The sequence below is a fragment of the Periplaneta americana genome, chromosome 3 (genome assembly GCF_040183065.1).
Source record: "Periplaneta americana isolate PAMFEO1 chromosome 3, P.americana_PAMFEO1_priV1, whole genome shotgun sequence".
NCBI lineage: Eukaryota > Metazoa > Arthropoda > Insecta > Blattodea > Blattidae > Periplaneta > Periplaneta americana.
In genome coordinates this window covers 121727796-121742613 of record NC_091119.1, presented here as the reverse complement: position 1 = coordinate 121742613, position 14818 = coordinate 121727796, and the positions used below count along the sequence as shown (strand labels likewise).

At 32.8% G+C, this 14818-nt stretch overlaps 2 protein-coding genes across 4 annotated transcripts in view; one reads left to right on the top strand and one right to left on the bottom strand.

Moving 5' to 3' along the window:
• LOC138696480 (ATP-dependent helicase brm-like) overlaps positions 1–14818 on the bottom strand; it is a 192727-nt gene that overhangs the window by 159468 nt on the left and 18441 nt on the right. The gene's annotated exons all lie outside the window — the stretch shown is intronic.
• LOC138696481 (uncharacterized) lies at positions 5321–14323 on the top strand. The gene is made up of 6 exons (XM_069821496.1): positions 5321–5509; positions 8483–8616; positions 8993–9255; positions 10990–11095; positions 11431–11582; positions 14007–14323. Exons 1-6 carry the CDS (start codon positions 5447–5449, stop codon positions 14135–14137), a joined length of 849 nt encoding a protein of 282 aa, XP_069677597.1. The 5' UTR covers positions 5321–5446; the 3' UTR covers positions 14138–14323.

Sequence of the window (14818 nt, the reverse complement as noted above, 5' to 3'; positions counted from 1 at the left end):
AAACGGCAAAGAGAAAAACAACTACCGTTGTTTTGAAGAAGCAAGCGCTAGACTTATGTCATCAGAAACTAAAGTGATAAATATTACGCTTATCACAGAAGGTCAAAGGTAATGCAACTGACACCTCGCTCGCTGTGGGAAAAAGTGAAGCGAATATTTTCGACACAAACTACATCATATAGAGCCTATAGGAATGTCATAGGAGGTGTTGTACTGTTTAAACATATCTCTTAATGCAAAAACATGAATATCTGGCGTTTGAAGTAATATTAAAGCAGGTTAATATTTAAAAAAAATAACTTAAAACCAATCTCGTTATATCTTACATAAAATAAGCCATAACAGTTATGGTGAATTCATAGTCCTGAAATTTGAGAATAATACAGTAATATAAATTAATTACTATATGATAGTCGAGCTATTGAAAGTAATTGAAATTAATACGTCAATGATGCAATGAAGTACTTAATTTGTTAACAAAAGTGGTTTTTTTTTATTATTATTGTATGCATCTGAGTAAGGTTTTTCACATTGTTAGTGTAGGCCTAATTTTTACGTAATATATAACAGCATGTTAAGAAATATATACAATTTTATAACTTTTTCAATGGCATTTTCTGACGTCATGTCCGGAACGCAAGTTTCATTTATTTTCTGGCGAAGTTTTCTTGGTATAGAGTTCTGAAAAGCGTTAAAATAAACATTGAAGAAATGAGTCCCTTTTTTTTTTTCATTTGAAAGCTCTTTAAAATTTCGTAGACTTAGGGTTTTCCAAAAACAGAAAATCAGCGTGTCTGAAATGCGTAATGTCCGGAACTAAGGTATGACCCCAATTTCCGTCGCTACCTCATCATAATTTTTATTTTGTCTCAATCGAAAGAGGGCAGATTCAAGAACATCTGCCACGCTTTTCCCCCCGAAAAAATATCACAAAAATAAACGTAATTAACGGGTTTAACAAAAAAAAATGTAGTCCCAGCGTCATGTCCGGAACGATGGAATGACCCACCTATATGCTTCATCTTGAATTTGTTAAATACAAGATAATGTCTATTCTATTTACATTCCTTATCTATCTCACTACAAGGAAATGGATTTTTAGTCCCGTGTCATCCTACTCCATTATCTCCTGGCCTAGCTGCCTCATAAGTGGTACCTTGTCGATATCACTTGTGAGGTTCAGACCTGTCTTCGGACAGTTGACACAACAACCTATTTTGTTTGCTGTCCTAGACGTATGTTATTCAGATATCTCTATGTTTCATGTACACAGTATCTCACTATTAAAATTCTATAGGACCTAAAATCCTTAAATGAATCAAACTCCTATAAATGCCTAAAACGTATGTTTGTGCCTGAAAAGCGCCTTTTTAGTATTTTGCGTATATTTAATATTAAAATAAAATATATTTAAAAAAATAAAAAGAAATATCTTACAAACAATAGTCTGGCATGTTCGTTCTATATTGGTCTTAAAAGGGGAGAAGAAGATTTTACCTGATTTTGCTGAACTGAAGTTCGTTTCGAAAAGTCCCTCTAGTATAAAAGGGATAATAGGATGTTCATGTTAGGCGAGAGCTTACAATTAGTTTTCGCATCAACGCACTTCCGTTAAGCGAAATTAAACTGACCAATCAGCAATAAGTCTCTTTCACTGATATAGTTTGAGTCTTCAGTTCAGTAGCACTCACTACCAGCACCAGTTCTTTGTACTCAAATTCCATCTAAAATGAAATATTTACTAAAATTAAAATTATTAATTGTTAATTTTATATAAATTCCAATAAGTCCCAAGTTGAATTTTATAAAGTTCTAAACCTCTCTTTTTCTTTAACACCTAGAAATCCGTTCCATACTCATTACACCAGTCCATTTGGATTCAGAAAACAAAGATAGAGCATCCAGCTTTTAGGTTGATGAAGTTTTAAATTGTTTAAATTCGAAATTGTGTTAGAGGGATATTTTGTGATTTAGCTAATGCATTTTACTGTATAGATCACAATATACTGCTAAATAAATTGCAGTTTTATTGTATTAAAGTTGGTTTACATCTAACTTAACAAATAGAAAACATAGCAAATAGTCACAAAGTTACTAACAATTTTATTTAGAAATATTAAACATGGAGTTCCCCAGAGATCAATTCTAGGTCCATTATTGTTTCTAGTTTACATTCAAGATTTAGAGTCAACCATAAATAATTTATCCCAGATAATCTTATTTGCATATGATGCAAGTGTGATTACCGTATTACCGCCGTAAACAATGCAATCACTTTATAAATACTTCTAATTCAGTGTTAAATCTGATGGATGAATGAATGGTTTAGTGCATATAAACTAGCACTGATTGGTTTCATAAAACCAGTGTACTCAAATTTAGTTCGAGTAACAGTGCTCAGTTTTCCTACAACATTTAATTAAATGAAATCTATTCTTGACTTTGAATAGGATAATCACTTGAACGGGAATACACACATAAAATATATTACTCCTAAACTGAGTTCTTCCTGTTGCACATTAAGATTCTTATCTTCTATTGGCAATATAAACACGCTTAAAACGGCATACTTTGCATACTTTCATTTTATAATACAATATGAATTACTATTCTGGGGAAACTCATCTCTAGCAAGAAAACCCTAAGGATAATGACAATGTGCACTGTACATAAAAGAACATCATGTAAGAAGATTTCCAAAATTTATAGATATTACCTTTGGAGTACAATCGTTCCCTGATGATGTTTCATATTAAAAACCAAGATGCATTTAGTACTAATTGGAACATTCGTAATTTTAATATAAGATGAATCACGTCATCTACCTTCTGTTAGTCTCAGGTATTATAATTATAGAGTTCACTACTCATGTATTAGGGTCTTTTTAATACACAGTCTAATTAATCTTAAAGCTTCAAAGGTCAAGAGAAAAGATTCAGAACAGAATTAACACAATTCATGCATATTCATACCTTCTACTCAACTGATAAATTGTTTATGCAAGTAAATTAAATTAATCTGTTTGCTGTGTAGCCCTATCATATGTATTTGCGTATAACTTTTGATTTTTTCCACATCTCAAAGTTGCAACGCTAATGTAAGATCTAAGGAATATAATAAACGAAAATAAATAGATCACGATCGTACTAGCGCCGTCAATAATTCATTTCTCGTCACCAAGTGAGTTCGAACCACGGCAGTTTGAGATTTCTATGGTTGTAGAAAGATTTTCTCACAACGGTTCACTTTTTCTTGTTACTTTCATTTAAATGTTACGTCCTTAACACTTTTTATTATCTCAGTATCTACAAACAGCCTGTCTATTTCAAAGTGTTGTTGAATAAACTCCAACACACAATCCTATTGATTTAGATCATCTTTATTCTGAAAAATGGAGACACATAACAATTACATCTGTTACTGTTCAAAACTGTTGTACGTAATTGCAAGTGGATTTGTGTTTTGTAAAATTCCAATCAATGACATATTCTGCAGCAAATCTAGATGTATGTAAAATAAAAGAATTCTTAAAAACAACACAGACAAGTGCATTACTAGCAACAGTTATGAATAAAAACTTAACAAAACATCAGAGATAACAAAGATATGAAGTGAAATATATTATAAATTAGGCAAAACTGTGCTGTGCGTAATGGAACAGATAGGCCGCATAAAAATACAGCAATGAACACAGCTCGAGAGTATAAACCATTTCAAAATGTCATCCAGGTCGATACTAAAAAATATACATTGTATATTCCTCATCTATGATCACATCGCGCCAAGATATTCACTAACAACCATGAAACAGCCTAAAAATGAGATGAAGAAGAATAAAACACTATGACAATGAAAAGAAGTTCTCTAAATTTTGTGCTCCCATAAAACGCATAAAAGCAGTACTTTAAAAACCATTGTACTCTGTAAAAATAAACTTTTCGCTAAAAAGATATATCTAGGTAGTTTAATTTAGTTTTCACAAAAGTTTTCTACTTTAACTTTTACTAATTTTTCCCAAATTCGCCAGCAATTAAATAAAACTGTCACTTTAAATTCATAACATATTGACATGATTGCAGTATCCTGGTCTGATAGGGCCATATTCATAGACATTCTTAGCGCGGGCTTCCAGTGGGTGATCAGCGAACTAACTATTTTCGTATTCATAAACCAGTGTTAGCGAAATATGAAATGAATCCTGTACAAGTAATCAGTCGATAGCCGGGGCTAGTTTAGAACGCTTGTTGAGCGGGCTAGGGAAATGTCTATGCATAGCACCCATAGTGTCTAAAATAAACACTAGTTAAGTATTACAACTACTATAGTAAAAAGCCCCACAGTGAGAGGAAATATCCAGGAAAGTTTTGCATTTTATTCGATATGAAAATTCACTACCACAATTTTTAGAAATTCTTTATATAAATGTGTACAAAATTCGACACAAAATTGTCACACACAGAATTCTGGGATTCAGTGACAGAGTGAGCTAGACATATTCGAGATAAGAAACGTTCACGTTTTTTTTAAATAGTATTCTCTTATCTCCAATATTGAGAAATAAATTTTTTCACTTCTAAACATTTTAGATTTACCAAGGGACCCTTTAAATCACTCTTAAAATCGAAGAAAATGCGCATGCTGTGTTTGTTCAGTTTATCACTGAAGCGTTCAAAAATCAACACCTTTCAACATCCACCAAAATAACAGTTCACACTAAATAATTCAGATTTCTTTTGGCAATGTCTCAAATCAGTCACTGCATCAACACCCATCTAATGAACAAAAAATATATTCAAATTACGAAGAAACGTTAAAAAAAAAACTGTCAACTCTGACAGCTCCACGATTGAAACAACTTCCAACAAACTAAATATTCGGTGTGAGAATATCAACACTATCGGAACACTGACCAAATGTTTCTTTCATACATGACCACAATTTTTGGTAAAATCTGTAAAGTATCACTAAATATTACGCAATTTAAAACAAAGATCTGAAACAAAAAAATTCCTCGAAAAAGCTCCACTTGTTGCAACACTGAGAAGAAATTGCAAGTACTGTACTCGTATTTCCAAGGACCCATGCGCGAACTTCAACAACAGGCAATGTATTATGAAATTACAATCAATCGACCATGTGATGTTTCTGTCAATGTCAGCTGTTATCATAAAAAAAGTTTACTATCCGAGGTTAAAAGTTTCCAGCTTTGTTATTACTATGTGATCCGTGGTTATGGAAAATGACAGGCTAATAATGAGCAATAAATGAGGAGTGAGGTTCAAGTGTCACTCGTTCATGATTTGTGATTGGAGATTAAGCTCTTCCCCTATCCTTTGCCGGTGGAGGGGACGCGGTGAATATCAAGCAGATGGCACGAGCCAGACATCACAGTCTGCACCGCTACGAGAACAGACACGGTTAGAGCTTCTCACGTACAGCCGGCAACATGAAGCACGACATCGAGCAGTACTACGAGACTGTCCTGGGCATAACCCGCGAAGCAGGAAAAGTGAGTACAGCATAATCACAGCTGAAGAGCCAGGTTCAAGTTCTGGTGGTTCTATGGTTAAATTTGTGAGCGCCGAAGTTAGTTTAGAGGAGAATTTACTTACATACTTTCGTTTTCCCTAACACAATTTCACTATTTCTTCACAATACACTACTTTAATGTCATAATACTAACTTACCGCAGTGTAGCCTAATTTAAAAGAAATAAAAACCCATGAGCGTAGCTGTCCTTAATTTAGGGTTGCCATAAGACACAGCATATTATAATCAATATTATAAAAATATTAATATAATTTATACTTTGAAAAAAATGTGGGTATATTATTTCCTGTAGTTAAGCAAATAGTCTCAAATAATTAAACAGTTTCACAAAATTTCGTTGTTCTGGCTTCAGCTAAAACTATCCATTATTATTATTATTATTATTATTATTATTATTATTATTATTATTAGTGTTTTTTTACCATGAATGACAGTGTAACTGTCATCGAGTAAAAACCAATTTGAAGTTAATATATATTCTTCATTAATACGAAAATTAAAGCGTTTTTCTGCAGTCGCAGACTTACTGTAGCACAAGAATTCGTAATTTGAATTTACTTAAATTTAAATTACATAATACCGCCATTTTTGTTAGATGATCGTTCACCTCTGCTTCGGCATGTGAACGTGAGGCCAGCAGCCGGCTGGTCGGTCTGGGCCCTTCAAGGGATGTAGCGCCACAGTTTATTATTATTATTATTATTATTATTATTATTATTATTATTATTATTATTACACATGTTAAAGATTTGCAGTTTGCATCAAAAGAGCAAATGCTCGTGATTTGGGGCAGTTTCAGTTATATAATAATATAGTGTGATACAATTAAAATCGTCGTAAATAGAAACTGAAAAAAAAAAACACTTATAGAAAAGAAATCAATACTAAGGAAGTTAATAATGGATATTGTTAATTTAAATAAAATATAATACTTAATTCTCTTACTAAGGATATTAAAGTTTCTTAATTCTGTATTTTAATAAACCGATTGTATAATCTTGGTCCATAATACGAATTTACCCAGATTTTGTATTGTATTTTTGTTCCAGTAGCATATTCGCGTAGTATTATGAACTATTTCTATGTCATCTTTATACTTACAATAGTTTTTATGAAAAAAGTTCAACAGAGTTAAATCGTAAATTTTTTCTACATTATGAACATAAAATTCGGACAAAATAAAATGGGTATCAATAGGTTTTGACAAACAAAAGTTAATTATTTTCTCTTGGAGCAAAGACAACGTACAGAGAACATAAATATGTTTTGCACGACATGATTTTGAAGGATCAATGAAATGGGCTCGAACATATCAGAGACTTTGAATGTATCTTAGAAACGTGTGTTTCACATCTACATCATGATTTGGGTATGAGAAAATAACTGTTCAATGGATCCCTAAATACCTGAACATTGATCACAAACGACTCAGAATGGCAATATTCAAGTCTCTTTTCGAAGAGGAATTTTCTACATTTCTGGACAGTACTGTAACTATGGACAATCATTACCATCCAAAAACAAATGAACAATCAAAAGAATGGAGACATTCTGGTTCTCCCCATCCAAAGAAATTTCGAGTTCAAAAATCGGCAGGAAAAGTCCATACATCAGTTTTTGGGACAAAGACGGAATAATGTTGATTGACTACTTAGAATAAGGTAAAACCACAGTCTAGTATATAGTCAAGAAGCTCAATACGTAGTAAATATGCATCCATAGATAGTTGCTAACCACTAGGATCGCTAATATCGCCTCATTACAGACAATGAGAAATAGTACCAGCACAGTCTATTGTTCCTAGCACCCTCACAACTCAAGCTTCGTGACTGTATATATACTAGACTGTAGTAAAACTATGACAGGGGCGTGTTGTTCTTCACTGTTAACTAAGCTTCGAAAAAAAATTGTGGCGATAAGTCTTAGAATAAAATAGATTTATGGCCGTTGTGCTAAGTGTACAGAGCTATGAAAGGTGATTATGTTACCAATATCACGTCGTATATACAAAGTTATTTCTCTTAATAACATTAATATTACCTAAGATATTTGGTTTTCCAGTTATGATGCATTCTTTACTCATACTACTTAAGAAAATATTAGATGAGAAAAATATACGTGTTCTATAACATATATTAAGATGTAGAACACCATAAAAAATTGTATGAACATACATTAACTTAGCTACGATAAATATCACAGATCTTGTATCAGTACTTCCTATTTAACTACCCTTGAAGACCTGTGGAGCATTAAGATCAGAAGAAACTACAGTTCAAAAGTATTGGAAAGCACGACTGCTAATGGCTTCATTGCCAAATGCAAGGCACTAGACAACAACAACAACTTCCTATTTAACTGTTAAATAACTTGATTTATTGAACGCGTACATCTCTAGGAATCAAATAATGTAAACAAGAATATCACGTAGGAGTCAGTCTTAAGATACAAACTCCAAACATTAAGTATATAATTAAACCTTCTCCAAGCAACAAGCCACGTGGCTGTTTTGTCTATAACAAAGAATAATAATTACGACATTAAGTAGGGCTCTTGCCTGCCTTTTCAACTTGGGCTTGACGCAAATATTAGAAAATAACAGAAATATACAAATACGTGCATACCAATTCCACATAATCGGATTGCGAAGTTAGCTTTAAAAGAATAAATAAGAATAACTTCACAACTTATTAACAACATACCGGTAATGAAGGAAAAGAATGGCAACTAGTTATAGTATACTGGATGGGAGGGATTTTGGTTATCACCATGAGTAGCTAGAAACTTTTTTCACTGCAACTATAACAATGTCTATTAAGGATAGAATGTAATTCCGTTGAAGGTAATGTGAGATAATCATACATTTCAACCTCAAAAACCAGGTACATTCTCTGAACACCGAATAATGAAATTCTTCTCTTCCTTCTTTCAGATAATTAAGGAAGGCATTGCAAGGACAAAGAATGTTGACACAAAACTAGGATCATGGGATCTCGTCACACAATATGACAGAAGAGTCGAGAAGGTCCTTGTAGCAGAAATCTCGAAGAAATTCCCGTCACACAAGTAAGTATCGCTACAGTCTGTACGAAACATCTACTGAAATTCTCCCACAAATCACACATTTCAAATAAAGTTATTAAGTTGTGTTACATAATATCGACTTGTTTCTATGTAATTTTTGGGGCTTTTCACACAACACCCAATATACAGACTGACGTGTTTGAAAGTGTTCATACAAAATTTGTGAATTCTGTAATATTTCTTGCTTTAAAATATAATATTAAAAATACGGGGTTTCAAAGTAATTCGACAATGCATAGAAACAGAAGGAGTACTCTAGATGAAGGGGCATCATAAAACATCGGTACATTAGCTATAATGTAGTTAAAAAAACTTGTATCATTTTACTGATACCATGACAACTTTCATCATTTTACAGATTCATTGCAGAGGAGACGAACTCTGAACAGAAAACAACACCAGAATTGACAAGTGCTCCCACTTGGGTCATTGATCCCATTGATGGTACAACAAACTTCGTCCATGGCTTCCACCTCACATGCATTTCTATTGCTCTGAGTATAGAGAAGGAAGTCGTCATTGGTATTGTCTACAACCCAATTCTTGAACAAATGTTCACAGCAATCAAAGGACGTGGTGCATATCTCAACAACAAAAGGATATACACATCAAAAGTTGAAGGTAAAGAATATCAGTCATGAGAGTGAATCAGAATAACACTGAAAATTTTTCAGAAATTACTCAGAAAACCTATGTAAATTAGCGCGTTTTGAGAAGAGAATGTATATTCACTAACATCTGTTTTTATGCTATAGGGCAGTAAAGAAATTTTGCTACCAGCATATTAGTTGAAATTCTACTGGGATCATTGTGTATGTACATCTTAAATTCTAGCCTTCACCCATCAGTTAACATGTGATATTATGATGTAAACGAATGCACTAAAAATTCATTATACACTGAACCTTTAATTAATAAGAAACATAATTTACATGCTTAGAACAGACCAACTGTTTATAAAAGCTGCTCAAAACGCAGACTGTTCACTTCACAGCACAGCTGATAGAAATTGCAGTGATTGGCAAGTTCTTTAAAAGTACCTAGCAAATTGCGAATATTGTCAAATGCAGCAATAATTGTGGTATTAACCCCTCTTCTTTATTGAATTTCTTCTGTACTGACTGGAGGCTTGTACCCGAAAGTTTTTGACATGTTCCTACAAAAAAATCCATGAGTGCCAAATCTGGCGAATTTATTGGCCAGGTTGTAGGACCAAACTCGGTACTAAGATACACTGTATTTAGGAAAATCTTTATCTCATGATTATGCACTGGAGTTCTGTAGTTTTGAAGTCAAATTTCCTAACATATTTTCAGTGAATATCTTCGAGAAGCACTGGTAAAGTATCTTCTAATAAATGCTGGTACATGTACTTGTACAATGGAATGTCATTAAACTTGACATAGGCGTAAATACTTCAACTGCCCACCACCACAAAAACCAGACATCAGTGAACATATTTTTCCTAAGACATCAGTGGACGTATTTTTCCTATCTCAAAATACTCGTACAGTTCCCTGTACAATTCTGAAAATGTTTTGGTTTATTCTCATTCATCCTGTATATCTTCCAAGTACATTCAACAGTGTATATTTTTTCGGACTATTTCCATTGCTCTAAGCTATAAAGCAAAGTCAACACCTTCCTTTATAACTATAGCAATATGTGAAGTAGAGCATTCTGCTAACAAAACTAAAAGATCAGTAACGTCAACCTCAATTGACTAGTATCAATATAGGCCTACAACTGATTATTAAATTCTCTACAAAGGTTCAATAATTTTATGGTGCTCTATTCTTTGGTTCTATCACAATTTAATTGCTGAAAGGTAATAATAAATGTATCAGCAATTGTACGCCCAAAACTAACAACACATTAAATTAAATGCATGATTGATGTCCTCCAGTAATGTATTTATTCTATACGCTTTCAGGAGATAGGAACAATACTATGGTATATAATATATGACATTACTACAAGTAAGAGAGAGAGAAAAGAAATTTATTACAAGATTAAGTAATTACTATATGGTAAGAGAGATTAATGAAATGTAACAGATTGTATTTTGGGCCCAAACCACACTACTGGTGTTTGTCTCATTTTGATCTCTATACTGGCTTAATATAACCATTTTTATAATAACTGCTACACATGTAAAATTTGTTTTTCTCCAGGTAACTTACCCCATTTCCCCACTCTTTTACTCTATTAAAATTTCTATGTTTATATTTAAATTAAAGAATAAATTTAAAAGATGAAATAAGAAGATTAAAGTTGCTGACATTATGTCAATTCATCAATATTAATAGAATACACATCCGACATAGGAATAAATCGTAATACTGATTGTTTCAGAACTATGTCAGTCGATGGTGTGTCTGGAATCCTCCTTTGCATGCATCCCAAGCTTACGGGACAGCATAATGAAGAGAACAGAAGCTTGCATCAAAGTAGCACACGGGTAAGAAGCATTTAGTACACAATGTTTGAATTAAACATTTACTAATTAATTGAATAAATTATATCACTTCTTGAATGGTAACGCTAACAATAACAATAGATTCACTTGCTTAAACGTTACTTGGTATATTACGTTACAATCTCTTGCCTTTCTCTATACAATGGGACCATAACAGAGACAAGACACCTTTTAAACTGGAGTTCTCCATTTAACAACACTCATTCAAAATTCTTCTGTAGCTTTCTTCCTCAGTTCATAGTAACAATAACAAACATAGTGCTGCCATTTTAGTCAAAATATCATCAATCACATGAAACAAAAATTATGTTTCACAGGATCCGTGTTCTGGGGTCTGCTGCACTTGCACTGTGTTACGTTGCGATGGGTGTGGCTGAAGCATACCACATAGATGGGCTACAATGCTGGGATGTGGCAGCTGGCGCCCTCATTGTTAGAGAAGCTGGGGGTGTGGTCCTCGACTCAACAGGTATTAAAAGAATTTTTAAGTTTTAATAATAAGATAATATGAAAGTCGAAGCAGCATTTGCTTAAATGTGACGATTGTATGACTACAGTTAAATTATAAACACCTTGTCAAGTCTGCAACACATGATTTCAGTTAAATATCACAGCAATGAAATGTCCAATGCATGATGCTGTTCATATATTTTAAGCATTTCCTCAATTTTAATAACAGATTATTTAACAACATTTGAAGTTATCTTATAATAATAGCGCAGCAATAAAGTAATGAGAATGGCAGAATAAACTGGCTCAGTCACTTCGACCACATCATACAAACTTGTTGTATTCACTGGAGAGTTGAACACTAACCCCTCTGAAGGGAAGCCGTCAGTTCATTCTGAAATGTATGGCTCAGTATTTTCATGACTGCTTGTTTGGACCTGCTATGTAACAGTATTCACTTTGAGTGTAACAGTATTAATTGTTAATATCCCTTTGTACAGCTATCAAAAGAAAAAGTGGCCTCTCTCAAGAAACTAAGTTCCCTTCGAGTATCTCCGCTACAATTTGGGGACAGGCAATGTTACATGTTGTTGGACCACGCTGCCTGATATCTACAGTTATAATTAAAGCATTCTCCGTGTTAATGTTATAGCTTAATGGTAGCATTTCAGGCTATGTTCGTGAGTTCAAACACAACCTCATGCTTTTTATGTTTTCTTTTTTAAAGAGAAAGAGAAAAGATACCCTAATTGCTTCTATCTCTTTTATGACTGTTTTAGTAATTAATATCAGGTTCATGAATGTATTGTGTCATGACTTTATCATTATTTATTATGACATTGTGGCTGCAAATGAAAATAAAAAAAGATTATATTCTCAACAAAATTATCTTTTGTGGCATAAACAAAACAAACTTACTGGCGTATGTCTCAGAAAATTCAATCAATTAAAAGTTAAAAAAAAAAAACAAAAACAAAAACAAAAAGCCACGATTCAATATTTAGTCCAGCTTCCTCCCATCTCGATCGCATCTTGCAGTTGAATGGGCATGGAATCGACTAGTCTTTTCAGGTCTCAGTGCTAAAGAATGATAACAAAATAAAATGATACCCTGAATATTAGTTATAACGCTAAAAAACAATAACAGAATATAAACAATAACTTGAATATTACTTATATCGCTAAAGAATAACAGAATATAAATGATAACTTGAATATTATTTATAAAACTAAATAACAATGACAGAATATAAATAATAACTTGAATATTATTTATATCGCTAAAGAACGATAACAAAATAAAATGATAACTTGAACAAGGCTCGAACTCACAACACATTACTGCTGCTCTATGAGACATAGATGTGAATGACTCCTGCTTAAACATCTTAATTCGGAAACTGCTGCTATAAGCACAGGCATTATGTAACATCACCGTTATCCGAAGTGGTCTTAGAAAATATTTGCTGTTCACATGTGCGGCCACTTTTTTTTTTTTTTTGACAGCTGTACAAACAAATAACAAAAGATTCAATGATGACAAAGTAATATCCACAATTACAATAAATTTTGATTCATTATTATTATTATTATTATTATTATTATTATTATTATTATTATTTAATCATAATTTTGCTAAATGTTTACATAACATACAATGTTACATCTGTTGATCATGATGACTATTGAAGGCAAGTGTTTGAGAATGCCAGTGATTACTATTCGAGTAAGATATTTCTCCATAAAAACTCACGGGTTTAAGTCACCTGGGAAAATTAAATTATGCACGAGCAGTAAGAATTGACAAGATAGTAGGAGTGGAATGATGACAGGAAAAATGCAAGTATCTCAATGAAACCTTCCCCAAAATCACTATTATATCAAATTGTATTTTGAAAATTAGTTTTGAACCGAGATCTCTAACATGGAAAACGAGTGCACTAAGTAGTCATTCAGTTAACATGCACCAAATGATTAAACCTTTGTCTAAATATAGAAAAAAACAAATTTATGAGTACTGTACTATAATATACTGATTTTAAACTCAGAACAGACATCCAACACAAGCAGATTAAAAGAATTGGCCATGTTGGTGTCTGGTCTATTAATAACCACGAAGAAAGTATTTTCATCATAGTTTAATACATCTGCATAAATTAATCCACATTTCAGAGTCTCTTAACTCCAACTACTGGCGTAAAATTGTATTACGCCTATTAAAAAGTAAAATTTCTTCTATACTAACACGTACATGTTTAATGTAATGTTTCACTTAAAAACATTATAAGACGGCATAAACAGAGCGAAAATGAAACTAGAAGGAAATACAATGAGAATAATTGTTTGTATACCCACAACAACAAAACCTGTAAAACAGTTTCTTCAAAATTTCTCTAAAAATGTTGTACAATATACATAATAACCACGTTATTCTTTGTTTCAGGTGGTATCTTCGATATGATGTCACATAGGATACTGGCCTGTGGCACAAAAACATTAGCTGAGGAACTAGTCATGCTATTCAAGAAGGCTGATGCATCTCTGATCACCAACAACAACATCAACCACATTTAAGATTATAACAAACCGTGATATAATTACTTAGGTTAAGAAGTTTGTATGATGTGTGTAACACTTTTCAAGTATTCTCTGCTACATGTATTTTATTTATAAAACGTGGAATATTGTCCTGAATCAGTTTTACAGAACTGATATTGTGTAATGTTTCGTTGTGAAATAAAAATTATTTACGTAAAATAACACTAATTTTAATTAGGCCTCTCAACTATTTATTCCTGGTCAATAACTTTATACTAAATGAGTACAATGTAAACTGTAGTATAAAAAGTAGGTACAGTCCTCCATATTCTATCATTTCTCTATCGGAACAGCTGTCGTTAATATTTGTGATAGTGACTTTCTCAGAAACTCATGCTAAGAAAGTATACAACAGGCTAGTCATATCTGCTACTGCCACCACTACAAGGCAATGGGAGTCTTTTAAGAGCACTGACCTAAATCCACATCAAGATTATTATTTTAACATGGCATTATGCACATCAGATCTTTCCCATATGACATCACAACAGCAAGGAGCAAGCATCCATATCCACAATAATTGCTACCACAGAGTGTTAAAATTGCGAGTCTGATTTCGTATACAAGGCTGGCATCTAGTCAGGTTATTTTTAAAATAACTACCCACTGGTACTTAGTACTATCTTATAATAATGTAAACATAAAAGCATAATAAGC